General features: G+C 32.3%; 6 protein-coding genes and 1 long non-coding RNA gene across 17 annotated transcripts; 5 read left to right on the top strand and 2 right to left on the bottom strand.

The window, feature by feature from the left end:
- Positions 1 to 282: 282 nt before the first annotated feature.
- LOC133844550 (carboxylesterase 5A) lies at positions 283 to 2,958 on the top strand. Its single transcript, XM_062278606.1, has 2 exons — positions 283 to 718; positions 1,471 to 2,958. Exons 1-2 carry the CDS (start codon positions 313 to 315, stop codon positions 2,868 to 2,870), a joined length of 1,806 nt encoding a protein of 601 aa, XP_062134590.1. The 5' UTR covers positions 283 to 312; the 3' UTR covers positions 2,871 to 2,958.
- Positions 2,959 to 3,114: 156 nt separating this feature from the next.
- On the bottom strand, positions 3,115 to 5,068 carry LOC133842126 (beta-1,4-glucuronyltransferase 1). The gene is made up of 4 exons (XM_062275057.1): positions 4,922 to 5,068; positions 3,614 to 4,611; positions 3,386 to 3,539; positions 3,115 to 3,320 (listed from the first exon to the last, which is right to left on the bottom strand). The coding sequence occupies exons 1-4, from the start codon at positions 4,922 to 4,924 to the stop codon at positions 3,132 to 3,134; spliced, it is 1,344 nt and encodes a 447-aa protein (XP_062131041.1). The 5' UTR covers positions 4,925 to 5,068; the 3' UTR covers positions 3,115 to 3,131.
- Positions 5,069 to 5,354: 286 nt separating this feature from the next.
- LOC133842125 (G protein-coupled receptor kinase 1) lies at positions 5,355 to 10,753 on the top strand. Of its 2 annotated transcripts, XM_062275055.1 has the most exons (15): positions 5,360 to 5,726; positions 6,879 to 6,955; positions 7,013 to 7,086; positions 7,149 to 7,250; positions 7,313 to 7,387; positions 7,756 to 7,817; positions 7,875 to 7,926; positions 7,985 to 8,176; positions 8,232 to 8,387; positions 8,447 to 8,773; positions 9,425 to 9,525; positions 9,583 to 9,801; positions 9,913 to 10,119; positions 10,225 to 10,387; positions 10,447 to 10,753. In XM_062275055.1, exons 1-15 carry the CDS (start codon positions 5,614 to 5,616, stop codon positions 10,627 to 10,629), a joined length of 2,103 nt encoding a protein of 700 aa, XP_062131039.1. In that variant the 5' UTR covers positions 5,360 to 5,613; the 3' UTR covers positions 10,630 to 10,753. The 2 variants fall into 2 exon arrangements, with proteins under 2 accessions (XP_062131040.1, XP_062131039.1); XM_062275056.1 differs by lacking the exons at positions 9,583 to 9,801; positions 9,913 to 10,119; positions 10,225 to 10,387; positions 10,447 to 10,753 and adding an exon at positions 9,241 to 9,328 and having other exon boundaries at positions 5,355 to 5,726.
- Positions 10,754 to 11,594: 841 nt separating this feature from the next.
- Positions 11,595 to 17,437, top strand: LOC133844588 (glycerol-3-phosphate acyltransferase 3). 6 transcript variants are annotated; one of them, XM_062278651.1, is made up of 7 exons: positions 11,597 to 11,818; positions 12,202 to 12,420; positions 12,484 to 12,726; positions 13,623 to 13,859; positions 15,378 to 15,611; positions 16,706 to 16,962; positions 17,036 to 17,437. In XM_062278651.1, the coding sequence occupies exons 1-7, from the start codon at positions 11,684 to 11,686 to the stop codon at positions 17,331 to 17,333; spliced, it is 1,623 nt and encodes a 540-aa protein (XP_062134635.1). In that variant the 5' UTR covers positions 11,597 to 11,683; the 3' UTR covers positions 17,334 to 17,437. The 6 variants fall into 6 exon arrangements, with proteins under 6 accessions (XP_062134640.1, XP_062134635.1, XP_062134637.1 ...); XM_062278655.1 differs by lacking the exon at positions 11,597 to 11,818 and adding an exon at positions 12,125 to 12,146; XM_062278653.1 differs by lacking the exon at positions 13,623 to 13,859 and having other exon boundaries at positions 11,599 to 11,818.
- A 604-nt stretch (positions 17,438 to 18,041) lies between these two features.
- Positions 18,042 to 21,090, top strand: LOC133844591 (transcriptional coactivator yorkie). Of its 4 annotated transcripts, none has more exons than XM_062278659.1 (5): positions 18,044 to 19,067; positions 19,504 to 19,592; positions 19,925 to 20,077; positions 20,515 to 20,567; positions 20,896 to 21,090. In XM_062278659.1, exons 1-5 carry the CDS (start codon positions 18,343 to 18,345, stop codon positions 20,998 to 21,000), a joined length of 1,125 nt encoding a protein of 374 aa, XP_062134643.1. In that variant the 5' UTR covers positions 18,044 to 18,342; the 3' UTR covers positions 21,001 to 21,090. The 4 variants fall into 4 exon arrangements, with proteins under 4 accessions (XP_062134645.1, XP_062134643.1, XP_062134644.1 ...); XM_062278658.1 differs by having other exon boundaries at positions 18,046 to 19,067; positions 19,922 to 20,077; XM_062278661.1 differs by lacking the exon at positions 19,925 to 20,077 and having other exon boundaries at positions 18,042 to 19,067.
- On the bottom strand, positions 20,936 to 23,037 carry LOC133844593 (uncharacterized). The gene is made up of 3 exons (XR_009894616.1): positions 22,897 to 23,037; positions 21,232 to 21,288; positions 20,936 to 21,192 (listed from the first exon to the last, which is right to left on the bottom strand). It is a non-coding gene; the product is annotated as an uncharacterized LOC133844593 (long non-coding RNA).
- LOC133844587 (probable serine/threonine-protein kinase nek3) lies at positions 22,956 to 27,140 on the top strand. Of its 2 annotated transcripts, none has more exons than XM_062278650.1 (6): positions 22,956 to 22,974; positions 23,307 to 23,396; positions 23,481 to 23,591; positions 23,702 to 24,329; positions 24,403 to 24,910; positions 24,998 to 27,140. In XM_062278650.1, exons 2-6 carry the CDS (start codon positions 23,357 to 23,359, stop codon positions 26,066 to 26,068), a joined length of 2,358 nt encoding a protein of 785 aa, XP_062134634.1. In that variant the 5' UTR covers positions 22,956 to 22,974; positions 23,307 to 23,356; the 3' UTR covers positions 26,069 to 27,140. The 2 variants fall into 2 exon arrangements, with proteins under 2 accessions (XP_062134634.1, XP_062134633.1); XM_062278649.1 differs by having other exon boundaries at positions 22,960 to 23,093.
- Positions 27,141 to 27,666: the final 526 nt, after the last annotated feature.

Below are 27,666 nucleotides of genomic sequence, written 5' to 3'. Positions count from 1 at the left end.
CCCAAAGATAGGTTGCGATTAATTATGATATTCTAACTTGAAATTCTATATATACTTTAAAGTTATATTTATGTACATGCTTAGTGATTATTTCAAGAATGTGCCAAATTTTCTTAGACCCAATTACGCAATTGTGGCTCGGTGTGGAAACATTTATTCCCATAGTTACGAGAGCCTAGCAACAGCATTTGTAATATTTTATGGGCCATGGCAACAGAGTAATTGGCCGTAAATTTGATATGAATATGAAAATATGTTGTGTGGTTTCATTTCAAAACCATCTAAGCATGTACACACAAGTTCAAATTCAAAATGTGGTCCACGAATTTATTTTTTGTTTTATTAACTTACTTTCATTTAAATTTACTCTACGTCGTTGTTAGCAGCGTGGATGCACCCTTCATTCACATACCCGGAAATGGATTTATATCGGGCACCTATCTTAAAATGTTCCGTACTCAAAATATTAAAGCATATTTGGGTATACGGTATGCACACGCAGCAAGATTCTCACCTCCCGATGTGGAGCTGCCACCATGGAAGGGCATCTTTAACGCAACATCTTTCGCTCCAAGTTGTTGGCAAGCACCCCAAGCGGGATCTGAGAGCCCACAATTGGATAAGGTTTTGGAAATCATTTCGGGGGGCATGTCAAGTGAAGCTAGCGAAAGGAAATACGACGAAAATTGCTTAAACTTAAATGTATTTGTACCTGACGGTGAGTGATTTTAACTCATAATTAAAGCAAATTATTACAATATCTCAAATTTAAATCGATTATAAAGTATTTGTTAACCTAAAGCATTTGTTATACTTAAAATTTAAGGTAGAGATTTTTTAAATAATTTTAAAAAAAAAAGATTTAAATAATTAAAAATTCCCGTAGCTTCGCCCGCGTTATATTTTGATAAAAACATGTTTACTTTGAAGAAGATGTTACAAAAACTTAAAGTAAATTTATAAATATTCGAAATGAAGAATGAAAGATGTCCTCGATAAGAAATTCAATGTGAATCTTGCACACTTTATTGCCGCATCGATTAAAGATTTGGGTTACGTTTTCAAAACATATATAGTTTCGTTTCCTATTAAACATCTGACAAAATTTAAAACTATGAGAAATTAAAAGAATTCAATTTTTGTAATGTGGTTGCTTTATGGTTATAGCTTTTGTATTTCTAAAACTACATAAACGGTAAATACAACTAATTAAGTATACGACTGTTTGTATACGAAAAAAAATTAACAACAAATTAACTTATTGCAAAAATTACTAACATAAATTAAAAGTAATAGTTTTTCTTAGTTATTATAAACAGATTCAATGGCATAAAAAGAATTTATTTCGTAATATCACTATAGAGAGCAAATAGGCTTCCTTATTAAGTATACGACTTGAAGACCAACAAGTACAGTCACAACATAATAGCTTTTAATGTATGTATTTTATTTGAAAATATTTTTTTGCAGGACTACCTGAAGTTGACGGATATGCGGTGATTGTATGGATCCATTCCGGAAATTTCTCAGCTGGCAGTCCTTACGACATCGAGCCCTTCCAAATGGTTTTCAAGCAAAAAGTGATCGTGGTTACCTTTTCGTATCGTCTCAATATTTTTGGATTTTTTTCCACCGATGACGGCGAAGCGCAGGGTAATTATGGATTAATGGACCAATCGGCCGCACTCTACTGGGTGAAGAAGAATATTAATTATTTTGGGGGTGACGAGAATCGCATCACCTTGATGGGCCACGATGCGGGTGCAATAAGTGCAGCATTGCATATGACATCGGGGGAATGGTCAAAGGGTGCATTTCATAAGGTGATTATAATGTCTGGAAATCCTTTAACCTATGTGCGAATGCCACATGAATACAACGCTGATTTGGATAGGATAGCAGTCATTTTCGGATGTGCTCGCCGACCAACGTCAATGCTAATACAATGCTTGCGACGCGTTGATCCAAAGATTATTACTGAAAATCTGCCACTTGTGAATTGGGGTCCAATTGTTGATTACGGCTTAAGTAACACGTCGTATCCTTTTATCGAAAATCAACCAGAAATACTTTTTAGAAATGGTGCATTTCATAATGTGCCCGTAATTATTGGCATTACCGATATGGAGGAAGTTCTAACCATATTTAAGGATTATATATCTTCTGAATTGACGGCCGATGATCTATCCAACTTCTTTAATGATATGGCTATGGGTGATATACAGAAAACAACGGGTAGCAATGAATGGTGTATGAACTTCCCACTCATTGCGGATGCGATTGCTTTTATGTATTCCGGACAAACTAGTGACGAAAAACTAACAGTAAACACAAATGTAATCAATGCACATACTGAAAAATTTTACATAACTCCAATCCAAATGTTCATCGATATATTGAGTAAACATCAGACCATTTATACTTATAACTTCAAGTTTCGATCGCCATCGTTAATCGTGGATCTTCCAAGTTGGGTTGGCGTACCAAAATATTTTGACCAGATTTTCGTTTGGGGTATACCATATATGAACAATGTCGTCGAGTGGAAATCAACCGATAAGAAAATCGCAGATATTGTCATGACTCTGTGGGCGAATTTCGCTAAAACATCGAATCCAACAAAATCCAATGTCTACATTAAATGGAATACGGTTGAGCCGCCTAAATATTCTGTCCTCCTTATCGATGAGAATTTTAACTCGGAATATCTTTCGAATAATCATCGAGTGATGTTTTGGAATAACCTATATCCGAAACTTTTACAATTTGCTTCCGAGTGTTGCAATTCCACAATTTCAGCAGCAACATATCCAATCACACCCACAATATTTTTATATATAAGCATGTTATTTATATGCATACAAATATAAATAATTACTATTTGCATATCATACAATTTATAAAAACGTTTATATATTACACGAGAGTTTATTAAATATATATTGACATTATCTACGATGCGAATGAAATGTTGTTTTCTTTATGATGTCAGATGATATTTTTGTGGAAGACTTTGTAGGTCAAGAGAAACATAAATTAATATATCCTTTCTCACTACATTTTTGTATAACATGCGAGAAGAAAATGTGACTATCATTATTGCTAGTAGTTGAATAAGTTAAAAAGTTTATTTACAAATGTGGATCATTTTTATAACGCGCAAATATTTCACTTTTAAACACATCAAATTTCTTTCGATTCGCGTTATTTTGCTGTTCTCGCCAAGCGGGCCGCGCTTGCTTCCTTTGAAGACCCCAGTGGCAGGTGAAAACTGGCGATAGCACCAGAAATTTGTATCCAGCCACGTACATTTCATATACCTAAATAAAATTAGAATTCGATTTTATTCAATTATAAATTTCATACCACAAATTATATTACTTACTTGGGAATTTCTTGTAAATCCATAACCAGTAAATCGTTCATCGTGAACTGGCACTTTATCTATGGCGATGTAAAAAGGCTCATATAAAAACTCAAAGTTCGTAACCGTATGACTAACGCTGACTGCAGTCTCATTTCGTTTTGATAAAAGCCATCTATGCACAAGATCGAAAATAAATTGCATTTGAATAAAGACATGTAAAACGAAACAATTTAAAATAGCCCTTACCTTGTGAAATTTGTCGCATATTGATTGTAAATGAAAACTTTTTCGTGGAATGGCCTGGCGAGCCCTTTTTTAATTAATGCTATGAGCGTATCTTTGGTGCGCGGAAATGTAGCACGAACATCAATTTCAAATGTGGGAATCACATACGCACAACTTCCCTCACAACGCGCGGTCTTGAAGAAATGATTTAGTTGCACAACACTGTTGATGCTGGGTATGATATCGACATCTGTTAGAAAAACATATTTCGATTGACATCCTTTGCGAGCCACATTCCGCATATGATTCTGTGGATATGTATTTTTTTGTCGCCATTCTAAAGTCTTGGCCGTACGAAACTTTAACAGAGCCTTTAGGGTTCGCTCTGGATATTGACAATTGTATTTATTTTTAATATTCACAGTATCCATTTGAACTGTTGGTAAATTGTCAAATTCCCGTGGTACTAAGATATGAAATGTGGCATTCGCCTTCACATTTGGAAAGCACAAACGTAAATACGTCACAAAATATCGTAAAACAATGTATTCTTCATTACCAGCGGAGAATAAGGCAACTGATAAAGGACCACGCCAATTTTCAGCAACCTGAGGCAGCGAATATAATCGTTCTACAGAGCTCTGGGTAGCCAGACATATCAAACTGGTTTTAGATGATTCCGCATATTGATCTCCGACAACAGCGAAATCCTTTATTTTGTACATTTGCTGGCTGTCCCACCGTCCATATCGTAAGTCAATATTATCAAACGTTAATGAGATTGTGTTATTATTTTTCACTGGCGAAGCACCCTCAAAATTGTATTTTGGCAAAGGCAATGGTTTATTGACAACCTCCAGATTCTGTGGACAACCTGGCACAGCTTCAGCCTTCAATTGCGGCACACTTTGTCCGGCGTTCGTGTTATATGCTGGTGGATAAACCCTGACTAGCCAGAAAATGTTGACGGAGAGCATTATAAGTAGAATCTTTATGGAGCTACATGGTAGCAAGCGGAACTGCAATTAAATTCAAACGTTATGCTACTTGAGAAATATCCAAATGTGTACGTGATTCTAGCGAAAGTAAATGTAAAAAAATAAAACAAATATGATTTTACAAATTACAATTTATTTCATATTAATAAATACATTTGTATATGTAAAAGTAAAAACTATTGTTAGGTATACAAATACAAATACTTTATTTTTGTAAACTTTTTGATTTGATTTTACAAAGTCATTAAAAGTCAAATATTACAGATGGGTGCTCAAATTAATACAAAAAAAACTATAATATATTTTTAAATATTACAAATTGTGAATTTACCATTATTAACGACTACACTAAACAAGGACGAAATCACAAACTGAATATACATATGTACATGTATTTGTCCGTAAACACTAGAGATTTAGATACATCGAAAGAATAATTAATTTATCGATGTTAAATCGATGTTTCTCTACCTCTAACAAATACCAAAGAGTCATAGGGAAGTGCTCTTTTTAAAATTAAATAAAAGTTAATTTATTGACATTATGTCCATTGAATGAAATGTGGCTAAACTATATGGCTAATGGCATATAAAAAAAATTAGGATAACATATAAAAAAAAAGTATCAAATTCTAAAGCTAAAACTACTGCATTCACAGAAGTTTCATTACTTTCTTATGAGTAAAAATAAAAGTAACTCAAAAATACCTTACTTTCATACGCATGTGTGAACGGTATTTGCAAAGAAGTCGCGTTCAAAACAATATATATCATAGTAATCTTCAGACATACATACATAAACCTATATACATACGTATGGACATAGGTTTTTTGATTTAATTTTTTCTCGCAGCGCCTCAACAAATAATTAAAAACTGCGTAAATGTTAATGCTTTGAAAATCGCGTACATCGTCGTGTGTGTGCCATTTAATCGTATCAACTTGCTGGAGTCAAGTGATAAGAAAAATTGGTGAAGAAAACGTAAACATAACACATATTGTACATACTACACCGTAAAACGAAATGGCAGATTTGGAGGCTGTTCTAGCTGATGTCAGCTACTTGATGGCTATGGAAAAGTCTAAGTGTACACCAGCCGCAAGAGCCAGCAAGAAGTTAATATTACCAGATCCCAGGTACACACATTTGAATCATATTCTTGTGAATATGTATGTATATGAAAGTGTTTTACTTGCATGTAGGTATGTACATAAATACAGTATACAGTTCCAAAAATGTATGCAGACTCATACAAAAACTATACCCATTGTATTTATGTGCATGTGTCTGTTGATCTAAAGACCTTGTTAAGGATTAGAAAGAGACTCTGCAATCAACATGCATGCAAATATTTTCGAAAACATTTATCCAGGGGGGTACACCTACATACATACATACATGTATCTACACACCAGTATGTACCGTTATACACTCAAATATAAAAGAGGCTGATATATGTAGATATGTATATACACATACAAATACTGTGCATACTTTGACTTTAGATACATACGTATCTATAAACATTACTACCACAAATGAATTGCTAGAAGTTCTATGATTTTTATTGTATTAGTCTGTGCAAAATGTATTTATAGGTATTTCGTACAATTTTACTCTGGTTGGAAGTTCTTAATCAGACAGAATGCCCTTATATTGTTTACCACACACTTAGCCACAAATGTATATGGAAATACCTGATGTTCATGATTCATTGAAGGGATATAAACATTCAACACTCCTATGACTATATAAATAAATAAAAACATATATTTTGTTTAACTGGTGTATAATTATATGTTCTTTTTTGTTAATGGTATTATCCATATTATGCATGACCTGCCTAATTGACAGAACTGTAATCAAAACATAAAAATATATACCTAGAAAAAGTTTGGTTGAGAAACTAAAATCTGCAACAAGGTGTCGATTCTCTAACTTCTGAACTAAAAGTTTATCATCTAAATTTGGGGCTAAAATTTGTCTTGCATCTTGGCTGTGTGAAACAATTAGGTCGCGTCTATAGACAATAATAACACAATACTCTCGGGACACTAGTTGAGGCGACCTTGTTAAGACATAAATCTAAAGTGTAACTCCCATTTCACTAAAACAAAAACAAACATAAGAAAAAATAAACAAATAAGATTATATGTACTATAAGAAGACTAGGCAAACCTAACAACTAATTAAAAAAAAAAAACAGATTATACTGCTCATTGGTTCTTGTTATTCTTCTGACATTCGCTTTAAACGCATTAAATGCTTTTCATATATTTTCTTTACAGTGTCAGAAGTGTTATGTATAAATACCTGGAAAAGGAAAACGAACTCAGCTTTCACAACATTTTTAATCAAATTATAGGTATTTACCAATCCATAGATTTGAAATGCCCATTCTAACTCATAATTTGTTTTAAAGGTTATTTGTTGTTTAAGGATTTCTGCGAAAACGACTCCGAAGAACCAATTCAACAGCTAAAATTCTATGAACAGGTATTACTATAAAAATATATATTTTTTAAAGTTTTTTTTATGGACTCAATATTTTTTAAAAGATAAAAAATTTTGAAAAAACGGAGTGTTACGAAGAGCGCAAGAAGTTGGCAAGAGAAATATATGACAATTTCATAATGGAGGAAATGCTGTCACACACTTATGTAAGAATATTCCTTAAATTATTAATTAAGTACACATATTTATTAAACAAATTGATTTTTAGGAATACTCGAAAGATGCTGTCGCTAATGTCCAAAAGTATTTATTAAAAAATGAAGTTCCTGTGAATTTATTTGAAGTAAGCAAATTTATTTAAACTATTATAATAATATTAAAAATTATTATACCTTTTACGTGTATATATATTAGGCGCAAGTCAAGTAGAAGTCTATCAGAATAAATACAATTTTAATCAGTCATCAGCATACCTGATAGATTCTTCGTCTTTTTAAATAAAGAAATTTTACATTTTAGTTTAATATATTTTAATATCGCTTTTGATAGTAGTAATGAATTAATAAAGAATCTGGCACCATTTGGAATCCAGACCAATTAACATGAATTTTGAACATATCAAAAATAGTAAACTAAAAAGAATGTCTATACATATGTGCAAGTTAAATACTGTATAAAAAATGGATTTGTTTAATCTGTTTTCTTTTACAGCCATATATGGAGGAAATCTTTGGCCAACTTAAAGGCAAACCGTTTAAAAAGTTTTTAGAAAGGTTAGTAGATCATTCTAGTTTCCAGATGCTTTAAATTTTAATCTGTTTATTTTGCAGTGACAAATTTACGAGATTTTGCCAATGGAAGAATCTGGAGCTCAATATACAAGTACGCCAAACTATTTGGTAAATTATTACTTCAGCTATTAACTATCAATTTTTTGCAGTTATCAATGAATGACTTTAGCGTACATAGAATAATAGGACGAGGAGGATTTGGAGAGGTCTACGGTTGCCGAAAAGCTGATACAGGAAAAATGTACGCCATGAAATGCTTGGATAAAAAGCGCATTAAGATGAAGCAAGGCGAAATGCTGGCATTGAATGAACGCAATATGCTGCAAGCAGTTAGCACAGGAGTATGTTGATTCATTCAAAGTCAAATTGGATTTTCATTATAAAAGATTTTTTTAGATTGATTGCCCGTTTATTGTGTGCATGACATATGCGTTTCATACCCCGGATAAATTGTGTTTTATATTGGATTTAATGAATGGCGGAGACTTGCATTATCATCTATCACAACATGGAGTTTTCAGCGAAGACGAAATGAAATTCTATGCAGCTGAGGTAATATAGGTTCAAATTGTACATATAGGCCCAATTATTCAAATTGATTTTTCCATTAGGTCATTTTGGGTTTGGAACATATGCATAAGCGCTGTATTGTTTATCGCGATCTCAAGCCTGCTAACATTTTACTTGATGAAAATGGACATATTCGAATATCTGATTTAGGATTAGCATGTGACTATTCCAGAAAAAAACCCCACGCTTCTGTGGGCACTCATGGATATATGTCACCTGAAGTATTATCGAAGGGAACATCTTATGATTCATGTGCCGATTGGTTCAGTTTCGGTTGCATGCTCTACAAACTACTCAAAGGGCATTCACCATTCCGACAGCATAAGACTAAAGATAAACATGAGATCGACAGAATGACATTAACTATGGTATGCTACTATAATTCTATAATTCAATCAAAATTTCAACTTTTTCTGTTGTACATATATTTACCTTTAATATTCATTACACATCCCACTTTAAACAAACAACATTACATACCTTTTTGTATATTTAATTATGTGACAGCAAATTTCAATCAATCCACATACAATATTTTTATACTCACACAACTAATTAGACATAAAGTAACATGCATTAAGCTTATCATTAAGACAATAGCTGACAGTGGCATAGACTTTGAGTTAGAGAAAAAAAGCTAGTTTCTTTGTATTCTGCAGCACTTGTGTTAGATAGTTAATTTTTATATTGGAATAATTGCTGTTCGGAAATAATTATTTTGAGTAACTTGGTTAAACGTATCCACTGTTTGAAAACTAAATTTTCTAGTAAAAGCTTTATTTAAAATAATTCACCTACTGAAATCCATCGACACTTACACGCCGTTGCCAAGAAGCTCTTGCGCGTTGAAATCAAATCATACAAACTCACACTTGCGTTCATAAGCGTACGATAATTACAAATTTTTTGTTGACACTTTATAGGTGAGTCATTTTAATAATTTACCACTTTACATCAATTAACAAAGTGTTACAATAAATTGTATAGAAATAAAAAACAACTTTTTTTTTGTGTCGCAGAATGTCGAACTTCCAGATACCTTTTCTGTGGAGCTACGGAACTTATTGGACATGCTTCTGCAAAGAGATGTACCCAAGCGACTTGGCTGCATGGGAAACGGGTATGTTTCGTAGTATATCTTTTATTTGAAATTCTTATTAATGTTGAATATTTGCAGTGCTGATGAAGTCAAAATGCACAATTTCTTTTCGGGAATTGATTGGCATCAAGTTTATATTCAAAAATATACTCCACCTTTAGTACCTCCTCGTGGCGAGGTCAATGCCGCCGATGCCTTCGATATTGGATCTTTTGATGAGGAAGATACCAAGGGCATTAAATTAAACGACAGTGACCAGGATCTCTATAAACATTTTTCATTAACAATCTCCGAAAGGTGAGCTAACGTAACGTAAAGATGGATAACGCTGCTATTATCAAATTATACCTAATTTATTGCTTATTTAACAAAATTTTAAATTACATTAAATTTAAATCTTCTGTTCAGGTGGCAGCAAGAAGTATCTGAAACAGTATTCGAAACAATCAACATGGAAACCGATAAAATCGAGCAAAAGAAAAAATCTAAACAAAAACAGCACTTTGATGCCGATGAAAAAGAATCAGATTGTATACTGCATGGATATATAAAAAAGTTGGGAGGATCGTTTGCATCATTATGGCAAACTAAATATGCTAAGTTGTATCCAAATCGGTATGCTATTCGTTAACATTGAGCTTTTATAACTTACAGTTTCAACCAATTTTGTTTCCCGTTTCTTTGTTTTTTAATTTAATGCTTCAATTTTTCATTTTTTAGCTTGGAACTTTATTCCGAAAGTGGAAATAACAAGCCGGAACTTATATTCTTGGACCAAGTAGAGGATATTTCATCTGACTTTATTCAATACAAAAATGAGCAATGCATTCAAATACGTGTCAATGACGGCAGTCGCGATGGAAGGATAATTTTGACAAACTCGGTAATTCTTATTTTTTTAGTAGCTTGTGAAATTACTAAAATCATTATATTGTGTAACAGGATGAAATCGGCTTAAAGGAGTGGTCGTTGTCATTGAGATCGGCACACAAAATGTCACAGGATCTTTTAGGATCGATGGCTAAGAAAGCTGGGAAGATTTATGGCAGTGAGAGGGATGCAAACAAATCAATGTACATTCTTGGAGGGAATTGTTCAACAAAATCGTCAAATGGCTCCAATTAAATATTACATGTAATGAAATTTATTATGTCATATAATAGGTTTCCCTGCTCTGAAACTCTCTGAAAAAAACAAATAGTTTCAATCAATGTGAAAAGAATCCTAATAAAACACATCATGTAAAACACTCTGAAAATTTATATACACTTGGTGAGCCTGTATAAACTTTTGTGAATGGTTATTTTGTAAGGACATTTACATATATGTACCAGATCATTGTTTACTGTTGAACAAAACAAACAGTTTCAATTTGTTGCGCATGCTTTTCATTCGATCTCCGATATAAAAACAAAATTCACTTGGAAGCGTCGGTCTTATAGCATACCGAAATCATACAACACATCGTAGAGAGTATAAAGCTCTCAAAACCCCACTGCCGATATTGTGCTTCCGTAAATATAGTAGCGAGATTGCTGGTCTTTTTAGTTTTAAAAATATTACAAAGTATGTAGCAGTGAATAATTAAGAATCAATTAAATAAAAGTACATTTAAAAATATTGTCGGATGGCTTTTTCGGTAAAAAATTGTATATTGAGCAAAATTGAATTTTAATAATTTGATTTAAATTTGACGATATTTTATATATTTTAACTATTCCGAACATTAAAGATGAATCAATTCTAACAATTCCCAAAATTGAGTTGGCTGTTAAATATGAGGTCTATTATCATAGGCCGAAAGATAAACATGTTTTATTTGTTCCAATACTACTTTCGCGATTAGTACATGATTTAAAAAAATTAAAATTATTTCGGTTATATTTTTATTTATTATTATTATATTTTTTGCTGTAATACGTTAATAATAATACGTTATTCCAAATATATACACACAATAGCTGCATAAAAGTGAAATGTGTTCTGATTCCATATTCCAAAGTCAACATTAAATTACATAGCGCTTGGGCCCGATAAATTCAAATACGAATCGATTTTTCGATAAATTTAAACCCAATGATATTTACATTTATCAGTTTGTAGTTATTTTCGCTTAATTATATCGTACGAGTCAAATGTGATTTTATTTCTCTATCAATATTCAAATTATTTATATAGAATGTTCTATGGAATAATTAATATTTGTTGGATTCCGTTTGCGGGATTTGTTTCATTTTTGGTTCTGTTATCTGCCATTAACAAATCGGTCGGTGTTCGAAGGGCATACGTAAATATACTTCTAAGGATATTTGAGGTAAATAAATTTAATTATTTTAGTAAAAACGAGCGTGGTGGCTCCATGTGCGTCTATCGAGATCTATAGCTACTTACATATATATATATTTATTTTTATAAATATATCTAACTGAGCAATTCGTATGCTCTGTTCTAAGGCATTGATAAATGCAAAGTTCATAAATATAGCTTGTTTCAAATCGAGTAATTTTTAAAGCATAACTATTGCCCGTACCATTAATATTGACAGGGCAAAGTATTCAAATGGATTTTAAATTAAAACAATATACAAAATTCGTTTCGAAATAAGTAACATTTATAATTATAAATAATCTCTGTAGATACAGGTGCGTGAACGCAAGAACTTGTTAGTAACTATAATTATAAATTGCTTGCTTTTAGTATGGTCGAGTCAGCATCGAATCGGCGTCAAAAGTGAATCAAGCGATTGCCAAAGACAAAATCAATGTTGATCAAACGCCGGGCGTAGAACAAGTTGATGGCAGCGATGCAAAGGAGACAAATGAAGCTACAAACGGATCAGTGTTGATCACTCGAGATGTCGTTCTTCTTCCCGAAGCTCAAGAGTCAGCGCACGATAAAACCAATGGCACCAAAAAGGTGATTAATATATGAAAATAATATGAATTATTAAATACTGACTTATATATTGTGCACTTGCAGGAGGAAATCTGCTTTGATTTTGAAAATTGCTTGGATTATGTAAAATCGGGCGTGGAAGCCATTATCGAGGATGATGTAACATCACGATTCGAAGCCGAGGAGCTTAAGAGCTGGAACATGTTAACACGTACAAATCGTCATTACGAATTCATATCTTGGAAAATAACTATGATATGGGTTATTGGATTCGCTATACGCTATACGATATTGATGCCTCTTCGCGTATTAGTTTGCTTCATTGGTGTAAGTATGTAGGGTATGGGTAGCAGTATAATTATTTTTGTTATTATAATTAACAGTTGTAGTAACTAGATAACACATTTGGCTGTCGCTACCAACTGTGTGACGAAAGAGTGATAACAACATTTCCCAACCTTTTGAACATAAGTACAAGTTTTGATCGTTCCTCTTATCAGAAAGAATACGACACTAAAATTTAATAACACATGTGTCTATAATTGGCCATCATTCGATTGTTGTTGCTTAGCGAAACCTCGAATGGAGTTCATTTTATGAACAGTTTTGACATAACAGTCCTTGATATCACAAGACGTGTAATGTTAAAAGTCGACTTGACTCTCGTCTGTCTGTAAATTAATTTATCCACCCGCCTGTAGGATTGTTGCGCGGAAGCAAATTAAACAAATCTTTGATTGAGGCACAAATCACAAACCCTTTATTATAAGACCTTACAACTGAACTTTTATCATTTTTATTAATTACAATTTTTAAGCTTTGTTTTTTAATATGCATGTGATTTTGTATATTGAGCTTGGTGCAGAGTATCGAGTATTCTTAACTTCATACTTATTTTATCAATTTGGCTAATCCCTATTTAAAATTTATAACATTGCTGAACAACTGAATTCTCAAAATTAAAGTAGATCTTGCACATCGTGATCTATTTATTTATTTTTAATGATTTCCTTAGACAATATAATATATATATATGATTAGTCTTTAATAAATAGGTAAAATGAATCTTGTGATTAGAACATAGTAACATTTTAAGAACGAAACAAAACTAGGCATACATTTTTTAGAAAACATTCTTTTAACTTATTTTTTATTTGATTTGATTTTATAGAGCCGCGTTTCCTTATAATATTTCTCTAATTATATTTTACTTTGGTTTTTAGGTTGTATTTGCAGTTGTTGCCAACGCGTTTGTGGCATTAATACCTTTCCGATTTTTGCGGCTCTCCTTAGCGGATTTGTCATTTAAAATTACATTTCGCCTTATATCCAGTTCCTTGTCATCCCTTGTAATATTTCACAATAAGCAGTATAAGCCCACAACTTCTGGGTTTTGTGTAGCAAATCATACCACCCCATTGGATGTGGCAATATTATCAACAGACTGTACATTTTCCTTGGTGAGAAAGACGATTTTTTAATTCAATGATTGCATATAAAATTGAAGAAAGACATTTAACTATAAATTCCATACCCAACTCCATAAGTACGGCATTTGATGATAATTCAATACTAATTCATTGATTAATATTTCAAGTTTGAATTTAAATTTCGAATTGAGATAGTATTCCACATCTTCATAATATCACTTTTATATTAAATTAGCATTTTGTTCAATTTTATATGTATACTATCTATATGTGTGTTATGCTTCTGTCTTTTGTCCTTGCGTTATGGTTTTTTAATAGTATTTTTGAAAACCTGTTTTTGTATTCTTTTGAAACATTTAGTTGTGATTCTTAAAAATTAAGAAAGGAACATAATCAGGTAAGATAATTTCCTAACCACGTATTTTTTATATCCTTTACCTAAAATATGTTTAAAAAGGTCGGTTATGATAAACTTGTGAAAGTTGAGTCGATATCGCAAGAATTGGGGAATTAGAAGAGGTAGAGGCGCCAAGCATATATTTTTAAAACTTTAATGATTTAAGTGAACAGAATCAAAAAATTGGAAAATATTCTTCAAATTAGGGACAACATTTTATTGCTTAATATAGTAATATTTATGAGTCGGCTCGCATCGACTAGACTGCTCTCATTAACCAAATCCCAACAACAGAAATAGAATAAATAAATAACTCTGTAAGTCCAGATGACTTATTTAGTATATTAGGACTTGTATAATATTGTTATAAAAAAATGTGAATATGAGGCTTTTAATTTAAATATTTATTGTTATTAACGCGTTGTAAACAAGTTTATTTTTTTCGATCACCATTTCATTTTATAAAATAAATATTGTACAAGCATATCAGGGGGCCACAGAAATCGTTTCCGCTTAAAAATCCCTCAATTTCATTCCCCTGTCAACGACTCATACCACCGACAAATTTTGAGCGTGATATTTCGCTCTAAACCTGCTGTCGCTGGCTTTCGAAATGAAATTAAAGGTTTAATCGCACATGTATTTTAATGGCACTTCTGGGTGTGTATGTATATTTGTTACCTGTTATTCGTTAAAAGTTTTGAGAACTTACATTTATTTATTAAGTATAATTAACAATGTATTTATTTGAAGAAATTCAAAGAAAATCTTGTCTTTATTGGTGTTTAACAAATTTATTTTGTCTTCTTTCTTTTTAAATATGTTTAATATTTCGACTAAGAGGTCAATTCTTACTCTTGATTGATAATAGATTTCTAGATTGATTTTTTAAATTATTCGTTTTCGGACTTTTCATTGCTTAACGTTAAATAGTTTAATGACCACAACGAGGTTCTTAAATGTTGTTCTGACAATGTTTATTATACTGACTCCTTACAGATTTTGATCCTAAATATAATTAATTTCTTTACATTGTATCGATCGACAACTGCCAATATTAATATTATAAATTTTAAACTATACACCTGTGAACATTTAAACTTATGTCGAATACCTACAAAAATACGACTTTTTGTTTTATGCAATCTTAGGTAGTGTGGTTAACATTATGTACAGCTGCTGTGGGAAATCTAAAGGATGGAAAGCTTAAGCGTGCTGTTGTAAGTTATGTTCTTGGTCAGTGTTTCGGTGTCTTGTCCAGCGCCATTTCCGCTGTTATCACATACCATAATGAAGATAACCGCCCGTCGTCAGGTATTTGTGTGGCAAACCATACCAGCCCAATCGATGTACTGGTACTGATGTGTGACACAACCTATTCTTTGGTAAGACAATTTAAGAAATTCGATTGGAAATGCACTTTAAAAATGTACTTACGATAATTTGGTAACCTTTATTCACTCTTATAACTTTCTGGCATTATCGAATTGGTTTATGTGATGTATTGGGAAATTAACACATTTCATGTTTTTAATACCTTTTTAATTTTTCGTAGTATTTCTCTGTTTTTATTTTCGAAAAATAATCGTAGTTTACTTATTCCTCAATATTTTATGCTGCGCGTTTCTATTTTAATGCATCATTGAAAGTATCGATATGTAATTTTGCATCGATTTTTAATTTTGCATTAAAAAAAAAAAGCAACTGCAATTATTATTTCCTCTCGTTTTTCCGATCCTGGGTTTTTGTTAATTGATTAAATTTAATTAGCATCCTTAACATTGTGTAACTTTGAGATTGATGTACACTTCATAACTTCATAACTACATCTATTAAAACATAACAATAATAATTGCAGTGAATTTTGAATAAATAACACGTTTGAGGAAACTATTCGTTATTATTTATTTTATGCTTGGTAACTGTATATAAGTATTGATCTGTTATATATATTGTATATATTCATTGTTGAGAATTTTGATTTCTACATACTTTGTTACAATTCTTGGGTGGCGCAAAACTATATCCGTTCAATAAAATTGCGATATTTAGATAAAGGCACAATCGGGAAGCAAATGTCACAAGTTTATTATCCCCTTTTTAGATAATTATATATTGGTATAGGCTATAATTAATTGGTATCAGGATATTAAGTGTAACAGTACCCGAATTACTCGACAACGGCATATTTAAATTATACGAGATAATACATACGGTATATGCATTCAATCATTGAAGGACGGCATGCTATTTTCGGCAAAACCCAATTTAACGCAAAATGAATAAAATCGATATTTTGTACAACCTACAACTGGAAACTGGTGATGCCCACCTATATCGCAATTATCCCTATATGTATAAACGTAGTATTGTTTGTGTAAATTTCTTTGTGTCTTAAAATAGTTAATATATTGTGCATGTTATTTGTGGAATGACCAAGCGGTGTATAGAAATTAAAATAATGCGATATGTATTTTAGATCGGACAACGACACGGCGGCTTTCTTGGTGTATTGCAAAGAGCGCTGGCAAGAGCATCACCGCACATTTGGTTTGAAAGAGGAGAAGCGAAGGATCGCCACCTCGTAGCTGAAAGACTGAAACAGCATGTGTCAGATCCAAATAATCCGCCTATTCTTATATTTCCGGAAGGCACTTGCATTAACAATACTTCAGTAATGCAGTTTAAAAAAGGCAGCTTTGAAGTAGGCGGCGTAATATATCCCGTAGCTATAAAGTAAGTGCCATGGTATTCAAGAGATGGTGGAACGGCGAGAATAGGAACGATAACATGCGATATTAAATTTCAGATACGATCCAAGATTTGGCGATGCTTTTTGGAACAGTTCAAAGTACTCAATGATGCAGTACCTTTATATGATGATGACCTCATGGGCAATTGTCTGTGATGTTTGGTATCTTCCACCAATGTACAGGCAGGAAGGAGAATCAGCGATTGACTTTGCGAACCGCGTTAAGGGAGTGATTGCGAAACAAGGAGGATTAGTAGATTTGGTTTGGGATGGCCAGCTCAAACGAATGAAACCCAAAAAGGAGTGGAGAGAAATTCAGCAAATTGAATTTGCAAATCGACTAAAATCTGATTGACATTGATTTTATACTTTATATTTAAAACTGTAATTACAAAGATAAAAATTATAAAATAACTGACCTTACTAAATATACATTGTATATGATTGTGAAGCCAATAATTTGCCATTTTGTTTATGGGGGAACTTTGGATGGCTAAACTATAAATCAATCTGAAAAATGCATGTAAGATCTCGATAAAATGTTCTTCATATGTGGTGTTTGACATTTCGATAAATTTAATTCACGTTGTGTTAATTTTCCTCAAATTTTGTAGGTTTCACACAAAAAATGGAAACCTGTTGCATTTTCTTAAACAGTTAGTTTTAAATTTGTAAAGCCAAAAAAATATGTAAATTAATGCAAGCTCCGACATAGTCGAAATATATATTATTTTATAGAACATTCTTAATATTTTGCATTCATATTTAATACAAATTGGAAGAAAACGCCTAATAAAATTGAGAGAAATAAGGTTGCTTTTATATGTTATCGACCATTTGGATGCATTTTATGTATCGAAAATTCAAGTTCTGATCATCACAATTCTTTTTTAATTTTTTACCATTTCTTTCGTCAATTTTAAACGTGTTCCGTTATTAAAAATAAAAATATTGTGCTTATGGAAATATAATCAAACAAAATAAAATGATAAAAAAAAACGTCAAAACATTTTTATTTGATAACGATAAATATTTATCGATATTTGTAGTAAAAACAATGGAAAAAATGGTGGACGATAGCCTTAATATAACTTGTTGTGTTATGTTGGCAGTTCTGTTCGGAATGGAATAATATACATATATATATGTATATATAACAAATGTTGTTTAAGTCCTAAATAACACAAATGGAAACGAGAAATTAGGCAATTTTCAAAGTACAAACATTGCCTTTAATAATGAAGTGACTTAAATGGACTTACAAACAAATGAAATATTTGGAAGATTTTGTAATTTGTTTTTGTTTAATCCGCCGTTTGCATACATAAACGTTTTGTTTTATTTTACATACATATACGTTAACGATGTCATTAAGCAATAAAAGCAGCAGCATAAGCGAAAAAGATATCGACGATGAAGATATGTTGGCACCCACCAAACTCTCAACAAATCTTGTTGTTCGAGTCAATCAAGATTCTGATGACAACTTGCAAGCCTTATTTGATAGTGTGTTAAATCCAGGCGATGCAAGGTTACCATTGCAGCTCCCGTTTCGTATGCGCAAGCTACCGAATTCGTTTTTTAATCCACCTGCTCCCTTGCATTCGAGAGCAAATAGTGCTGATTCCACATACGATGGCTCGCAAACCAACATCAATAAGACTGTCGCGCAGTCCGAATTGCAGTCGCCCCTCCTCTCACAAAACCAACAACCGCAGCCATCGCAGCAGAGTCGTCTAGCCATACATCACTTTCGAGCACGCAGCAGCCCAGCATCTCTTCAGCAGAACTACAACGTTCGGCCTAGAAATGAGACAAGCGCGAACAGCAATCAAGGTCCAGGTCCTGCATATCCAGATAATAGTGTGGATTTCCCCAATGCCACGGCAAACAATATCGACTTAGATGTAATCAATACTTGCATGGGACAACAACAAGCACAGGAGAATCCGATTTCAACGCAAACCATACATAAAAAGCAAAGATCGTATGATGTTGTCAGTCCAATTCAATTGCAAAGTCAATTGGGTGCATTGCCACCCGGATGGGAACAAGCAAAAACGAATGATGGCCAGATTTACTATTTGAAGTGAGTATCCTACAACATTTATATTTTATTTATTATTAAGCTCTGCATTCTATGTTCTGTTCCCTTAAAAAACAGAAGAATAGAGTATATTGCATTTGTGCGGAGCAAAGAACGCTCTAAGGAACGACCCAATTTATTATTTATATTTTTTATTAACAATACAAAAAAATGAAATTTAATTCAGTACGTCTGTTCATGTTAGAGAATTTATCTCTAGGATCTGTGAGAGCTTTACACCCCAAGTAATAAGTTTTCTATTGTTATACGTAGAACAATTTTATTCTGAATCTTTTGTTGTTATACTTCATACAACTATGAAAACCCCACTTTTATCCATTCTTTATTCGAACAATTCTGGAAAAGTGAAAAATTTGTAGTGGGCCCAACCTCAGTTGAACCTCAGTAAACTAACTAATAATCAATATAATTTTTTCAGCCATACTACAAAAACTACGCAATGGGAAGATCCGCGAATTCAGTTTCGCCAACAACAACGAGCAATTGCTGAGCGGACTAAACCAAATGGTAAGTATGGTTAACAAATTTGTATATTTTGTATGATAATTGCCGTGAATAAACCAGGAAAATAAGTATATACAAATTGACTATATTAGGTGATTTGTTGGATATACATAAATACATAACTTTTACATTTGTATAGGGAAGAATCGGTTTCTGACAAATTTACAGAATGAGATTTTTAATTGCTTGCTGCTAGGTTTGAATAATTCTTTTTAAAACTTTATTTCATTTTTGAAATTATATTTTTGCTAGATACGACTGATAGTAAAGTTAAGCTTAAAAAAGAATATTGAACATTACTTGAAATGATTTGAGGTATTTTATTTTTTTAGCAGATTTAATACAAAATACAAAAACTAGCGCACCGACTATTGCTAGCCACATTGGCCCTTTACCAGAAGGTTGGGAGCAAGCTGTTACAGAGTCTGGAGACGTATATTTTGTTAATCACAATGATAGAACAACTTCATGGAACGATCCAAGAATTCGTAAGTATAGTCAAAATCTTTTCCGATTGTTAGAAAACGGAGCTGGTGTTACAATTATACGATTCCAAAAAGCCGTTGTCCTAATGCTCAAAATGTTAATGTCAATTTTAAAAATTTCCTCTGAGAAAGAGTTTAAGGCTTCAAAAAGAAAAAATCCAGCTTGTACTTCCTAACCATGTCCCAATTGTATTCCTGCAAAAAACCCCATTAATTGCTACCGAAGCTGCTACAACCTATGATTTTAAACAGTTTGGTGAATAATTTTAAAAATCGTATATAAAAGAATCGATTTATGATGACTGACTACAAACTATTGGTACCGGCCTTCGTCATCATCATTGTTTGTGTTTTTTATTTTCAAAGTAGAATAATTATTTGTTTTATTATTTCACATTGTTTTATTTTCCTTACTTTTGTTATTATGTTTAATTTTTTAGAAACTGGACTTAGCGGACTGGACTGCCCCGATAATTTAGTATCGTCTCTCCAGGTAATTCGTAATTATTATTGTAGAATTATAATATTTATTTTCTAATATTAAACATGAAAACGTCTGCCGGCTGCGGCGACAAAATTATTTTTTTTTTTATTTTATATTTTATAATTGTCTTACAATTAGGTAAAACAATATTTGTTTCATTCGCTTCAAGTCGATAATATATCGATATCAGCAAAACCTAAGTTTGAAATTCAGAATTTTCTCCATTTTTCTATTTATATACTTTTAAGTAACCCGTCCAAGCGAGGATATTGAGACTATAAGGCTTTTATTTTTAAGCTAATGTCATCAAGCGAACTTATATATTTTTTTATTTCAGATTGGCGATAACATTTGCAGCAATATTTTTAATGATGCCCAAACTATCATTAGTACACCGTCTTCCCACAAACCTGACGATTTGGAATGGTATAAAATAAATTAATACATTTTTATGTGTAAAACCATTTAATTAGATATTAAAGTTTTATATTTTGTATTAAAAAATAAATATTTTTGCATATATTTAACTACATTTTAACTTTTCTATTCATGGGAACATAAGCATACATATATATGTATATTTCATTGTCGTCGACGGAATTAAAAAGAAAATTTCAAGCCTGCTTTATTGCGACTGCGTAAAACTATATTATGTTATACATGGGAGCTCAACGCTGGCTGAACGTACATATTTGCACCAAGTAAAGCTTGTTTTAGGAGTCGATTGAAGCTAATGGTAAATGAAACGAAAAATAGAAAGTTGGTTTCAAAATTGGTAAATTTGCGAAAATAGTGTTCTGACGATATAAAACAACAATAGTTTTTAGCAATTTAATATTTTAATACTTTTTAAAGAAATCAAATATTTTCGCAGTTCACATGAAAAAAAAAATATCGATAACACAAAGCTGCAAAAACGCGATCTTATTTAAAAACTATCGAATTTCGCATGGAACTGCAAAACGCAATCAAATACAAGGTATAAGCAAGTGTTTAATATACATATATATGTATACGTAAGTACATAATGACATAATGTCAAGATTTTGATCGAAATGTATTATATATGTATGTATATGCTTTGACATTCAAAACTCATATTTTCAAAACCCCTTTTAATTTATGTATTCATAACAAAATAGTTGTGCATTAGGGTGTTTGCTAAATTAAAATTATTTTAATTTTTAAGAAATTTTTTTAAAACAATGTTTTTGGTAGTTTTTCAAAATGAAAAAGCGTAAATTTCATATAAATTTAATTTAATTTTAAATACTATACCTTCTCCACAAAAGTAATTAAAAATCATAAAAAATGTACCCCAATTATTTTTTCGTATCTTGAGTAACCCCCATTTCCAAACACAAATACATCTACACGCTCCGTACACATATGTAAATGTATGTAACTCTATCACTGCATTCTTCTGCTTAGGAGCTGACACCTGTGTGTGTGCGCACAAGACGCAAACTTAAAGAGTCCATTGAATGCATTACCTTTGGTAAAAAAACAGAGCCAGTTTTAGGCGACTTCTATGTACAGTAGATGGTGTTTTATCTGTTATTGTTTGTTTTAACCTGAGTTTGTGTTTTAAATCATCATAGCTATGCGTTCAACCTTTCGTGCATAAAAACCAGGTACAAAAGAAAAAAATTATTTAAACTTACTAATTTCGAAGTTCAAATTCACCATATTCTACAAATAATTGCTAAATTTCAACTTATATTAGTGCCTTAAGTTAAAGTCGACCAAATAAAATTAAATATAAAATAAAAATGTTAATTATGGTAATAAATAACTATGTATGTATCTAATGCATAACGAACACAGAAATTCATCAGTATGTAAGTGCGGGGAAAGGTGTTTATGTGTAAATGATCCAAGCATAGTAACGCATACACATAAACAATTGTCTTGTATATGTACATGTGTATGAATAGTCTGCAGCGCTAGATTTAATGAGATCTGGTTTTGATTGCAAAACTATTATATTGTTGCAAATATTTGGATGAAAAAGACGCTTTTAATGTAATATTTAAAATATAAAAATATTTATATATATTTATATACATTGTAAATGTGTGTGTGTGTGTAATTCACGCTGGCCAACTCCTCAAGTGCTGTTGTACAAAGAGCACTGCTTGCGTAGCGTGTGTATGTCAATACAAGCAGTGCGGATGTATATGTACATACATATATACATACGTATGTGAATGCGTAGAGATGGAGTAGACCTTGGCACATTGTACATACCCAGACAGCCAGAGCACTCTTACTTTTTAGTAAGATTTTATTCCCAAGTCGAGCAAAAATTTATCGATTGTGGTTTATTTTTATTTACCATATTGATGGATTTTCGCTTTGCTGGGTTATCACAGTGTAGCAGTCAAGTTGGTTTGCAGACAGGACACAACATTTGGTGAGTTAGCGAAAGAATTTAACTAAGTTTTTGGGAGTTGATCAATTCCCAAAGGATCATAGATGATCCGAAGTCCCTGTGTATGAATTGAGTTTCCTGAACCGCACATATTTTTAAAGGTAAAATTAAAATTAACTTTGATATGAAAAAAGAATAAGACGAAAACGGACTTAGCAAACTAGAATAGTGCCTAAAGAAACATAATAATCGAAGGAAAGCGATGTCCAATCCGATGGTTTCGTTAAGTTTAATTTATCGTCTGGAGATAATGATAGTTTTATATTTAAAGATAAAGATTATTTGTATTTATTAATAATAATTTTTCTATTAAGGGTTTCCTATTAAGTAACTTTCTTTCAACTTTGGTCGCCCACTTTTCATCATGTTACGTTATTGGAGTATAATTTTTCTTATAAATTGTGGTAAGTCCTTTAATGTCATGCGCATTAGTTTTAATACTCTCAAATAAAACCTTTTTAAAACTTTAAATATCCCTATAATTTTAGCGTTCTGCACGGAAACGCAAATAACACAAACCGTTTACGGATTTTTGGATTTCACAACAACTATTGGAAATACTGTAATGGTATTTTCTCCACAAAGCGCTCCCCCATTAGGTAAGTTTGAGTCCTTCAAAGATTGGAACACTATTTATTTTTGAGATTATATTAGCTTATTTAGGGTGTCATTTACATTTTCGATTCTCATTCCCTATCATTGATTGCAGAGATTTCCATTCATAAAACAACACCGAAGCCTACAAGTATTATTGAAACCAGACCGAACACGAAACAGAATGAGCCTAGTAAAGATGGTATTAAACCGACGCCTCTTATCGCGTCCAGTTCAAAAGAAGAAGCCGAAACAACTTCCTCATTTGAAAACAATAATATAATAAGTCTATCCAATACGCCAATTAAAACATTGGACTATCCAGAATATGCCTTACTATCTCGTCAACCTGAAGAGTTTGTAGAGGAAACTTTCCGTTTGGTGAACTTAAAATCACGATCAGATGGCGATAGACAACGAATCTATCCGTCAAAACGGGACAACACTCACAATCTTTCCTCTGGATTGTACTCAAATAAGAAGAGCGAAAGCGTCAGTAAAATCAGTGCAATCAGCGCAAAATCCTCAATCAAATATGCGCAATCTCCTCAATCAGTAAGCAGTTCAGAAAAGAGAAACAAAAACCGTTCGCAGTCGTCATCGCGCGTTTTAAAAACGATAACTCCTCAATCAAGCAGGACGGTCGAATCGACACCACAGCAGAACGGATTCACTAAAAGTAGTCGTAAAAGCAATAGGGATCCAAGCGAAAAGCGAAAATCGTCCCGAAATAAGGGAAAGAGGTATAGTACAATATATAGAAATTTTCTTACTTATACAAACTTTTTTCAACTCGGATTCCCTGTTTATTTTCAGGAGACATAAAAATACTCATAGTTCTAGCATTCAAATCACGGCAACGGCTGTTGACACAAGCTCGCGACGATCTTTTAGAACAAAAACCAATCAACCATCCTTACCATCTCTTCCATCTCCACCCTCAGAGGAAAACTTTGCGAATCTTGGGCAAAACACATTAAAACTAAATAGGCGGCCTGGTCGTTGGCAGTATAAATCGGCTCCAAAACCCAAAGTTAATATAAGGAAAACATCCAACAGCACGAACAATAGTAAAAATGCTACAAGCGCCGATAGCATAAATGAAGCTATTTTAGAGACGGACGAAAAATTTGCCACACAAAAACTGAATAATCTAGGTAGAGATTTGGAAGCGGTCGGCTCGCAAAATTCTGTTGTTGCTGATAATGATGAATTGAAACCTAAAAACTTTGTACGTACATTAAATGTGGAGATATCAACACCCAGCAATTTTGTTGACACCTACTATGAAATCGCCACCATAAAAAGTCCATTCGTTTTTCAGGTAAATACCGGAACATGTATATGAATATTCAAGAGGATTTTTATAATTATATCTATTACCAAATTTCAATTTAATTTGTATTTTCAGGCTGGACTTGTAAAGAAGACCAGATTTTTGACGATAACATCCACTATAGAGAAAACATTGAAAACCGATCAAATTGAGGAGTATTCCAAGGACGATGGCCCCTTGTCCGAAAATATTTTGGAATCCACAATGGCGATGAATGAACCATCACTGGATGGAAGCATATCGACTTTAAAACCCATTTATATTACTGACAGCCTAGAGACCCCGGAATTAGAGACAATAACCGATTCATTTTCAGTTACACAAACCAAATTGCGAACGCAAATCTTGCCAATTATCTTTGAAAAGAAGAATGAGACTGTACAAATAACACTAGTGCAAACTTTTGATTATACTAGTTTAGTAACCGTTACACAGACAATTTCGCCATTTAGAGACAATTTTATTCCAGCAAAGAACTTTAAAGATTTCGCTGCTATTTTAGATGAGGCTGGTTCTGAATTGAACTTGGATCTTGAGTTTGGTGATGAAGGCAATGGAGGCCAGTTTGAGGGAAAAGTTAAATTGGAATCGAAAGGAAATTCAACAAACATTATTCCTAACATTCAATCAGAAAAAATAAATATTCCTGAAATTTCCGTTTTAAATCCACTTAATCCCAGTAACAACCTAATTACATCCACGCGTCCTGTTATTAAGCTTGAAACTATTTGGGAATCATACGTAGTACCACTTGTTAGAGGAACAGACAGTGTGTTGAGAACATTGTCGAAATCCGTTGGCGTAGTCGAGAAAACGGAATATATTACCGAAGTTTCAACATTGCCAGTGCTACCCATGTCACAATATCCATATTCTATTAATCCCTTTTATAATCCTCTCTTGCAACTACCCCAACAGCAACTAATCACATCCACTTCGATTCTTAACACATTGGTTACTGCAACAAGCAGCAAAGTATTAAAATTAACATTTGGAGCTAGGACCGCATATACCACAATATTCTCCACCTCAGTTGTTCCAACTGAAGTCACTCAGTTGATAACTGCAACCCTTCCAGTTCAAAATCAAGGAGCATTCCCGAACTATTATCCACCTCCGTACCCTCCATTCGGCTATGTTGGTTAAGAGCAAGTATTCCTCCTATAGTAGATTCTTCTGCGCTACTATTATCCATAATACTCAAATTTATTTCCAATACTCATTTATCGACCCTACATTTTTTTTTATAAAATCTTTCATTACTCTTGTAATCCAATTTTAAACCTATTGATGAAGTCACACGCTCAGGGTATCGAGCGGGTAATGATAATTCAAATTATCTATCACATTGGTCGTTTTCATTATGTTTTATATCATATTGTTGCTTGCCATCGACCTGCAAGTAAGTTTGGCACTTAGATTAATTATTCTTTTAGAAATGGTGCTTTATAAAATGGCAAATTATTCGTATACTTACTTAATTGTATTATACTTCATATAACATTTCAAATTTTTACTCATTTAGATGATTACTCAAACTTTTAAAACATTTTTGTTATTTTTTCATTAAAACAATCCTCTACTACAATAGGTTAACGAAATGTTTATCGACAATATTTTATCGATTAAAACTACCAGTAATACAGAGCAGTTACAATTCATTCCCTTGCTAGTAGAAATACAGTCTCATTATCATGATCGCGATGAAAAAACGCGTTTTAGTAGTACTTGTCTTGTTTGTAAATTGTTGTTGTAAAGTGGATATAATAATAAAAGCAATAATTTGGCCTTGATGAATTTAAGATTTTTTCTACAATATTAACACACTTCTGCGAATTTAGCTAAAATTCTTGTTGACAAATTTGTTAGGATTTACTATTAACGGCAATATTGTAGAACATTGTCATTTCGTTTAAAAACAAGTCGCGAATAAATACGTAACTTTCAATCTCCCGATTTGCCTCTTTTTGTAAAATAAATTTGTATATACAATTTTTCATAACAGTTTGTACATTTATACATACATATGTATATCTTAAAAGAGTATGACTCACAACTAGAGTTTGCAAAAAAACAGTCGTAACTATAGTTTTAAGTATTACCCCACTTTATTATTACCAATTACTGGGAATTTACGGGAAAAGTTTTTCAGTTTTTGTAGTAAATAAATGTCATTTGTAATAATTATAATTAAATTGGCCGATTGCACATAATTGTACTTCATTGTAAAGAAAAATTAAAGCTAATTAAATAATAATCACAATCGCGTATTTTTTCCTGCAAGTTATAATAAGATCATACTTCATTTCGAATTAGTTACGAAACCATAAATTGGACGTCCAAGATCAATTAATGGCATAATTTCCGGGTGGAAAATTATCTATATATTAGTTTGATGCTGAGAAGACGAAAACTGTTTTCAAGCTGCCGATATTTTCTTGTTTGCTTTTGTCCAAAAGCTCTTTAAAGTCAGGAATGCATTAGTCATCTGTAAAAAATCAGGTTTTAGAATGAAATCACACATGATTGGCCAATGAACATTTTTTCATTTCCAATATTTTGGACAAAATCACAAAAAACGAATAGGATTTATTTATATGCCCAAGCTGTACCGATTTTCTACGAATGTACCAAATGAGGTAGCCGAGTTCCATCGAGAAAATTATTACAGACACAATACACACAGAAAAATAACACTGGAAGAAAGCGACGATATGAGGAAATACTTTACGTAGTATAACTGT

Source organism: Drosophila sulfurigaster, chromosome 3 (assembly GCF_023558435.1).
Source record: "Drosophila sulfurigaster albostrigata strain 15112-1811.04 chromosome 3, ASM2355843v2, whole genome shotgun sequence".
NCBI classification, from domain to species: domain Eukaryota; kingdom Metazoa; phylum Arthropoda; class Insecta; order Diptera; family Drosophilidae; genus Drosophila; species Drosophila sulfurigaster.
The sequence above is the reverse complement of the archived record's forward strand: the minus strand, read 5'-3'. Positions and strand labels throughout refer to the sequence as shown.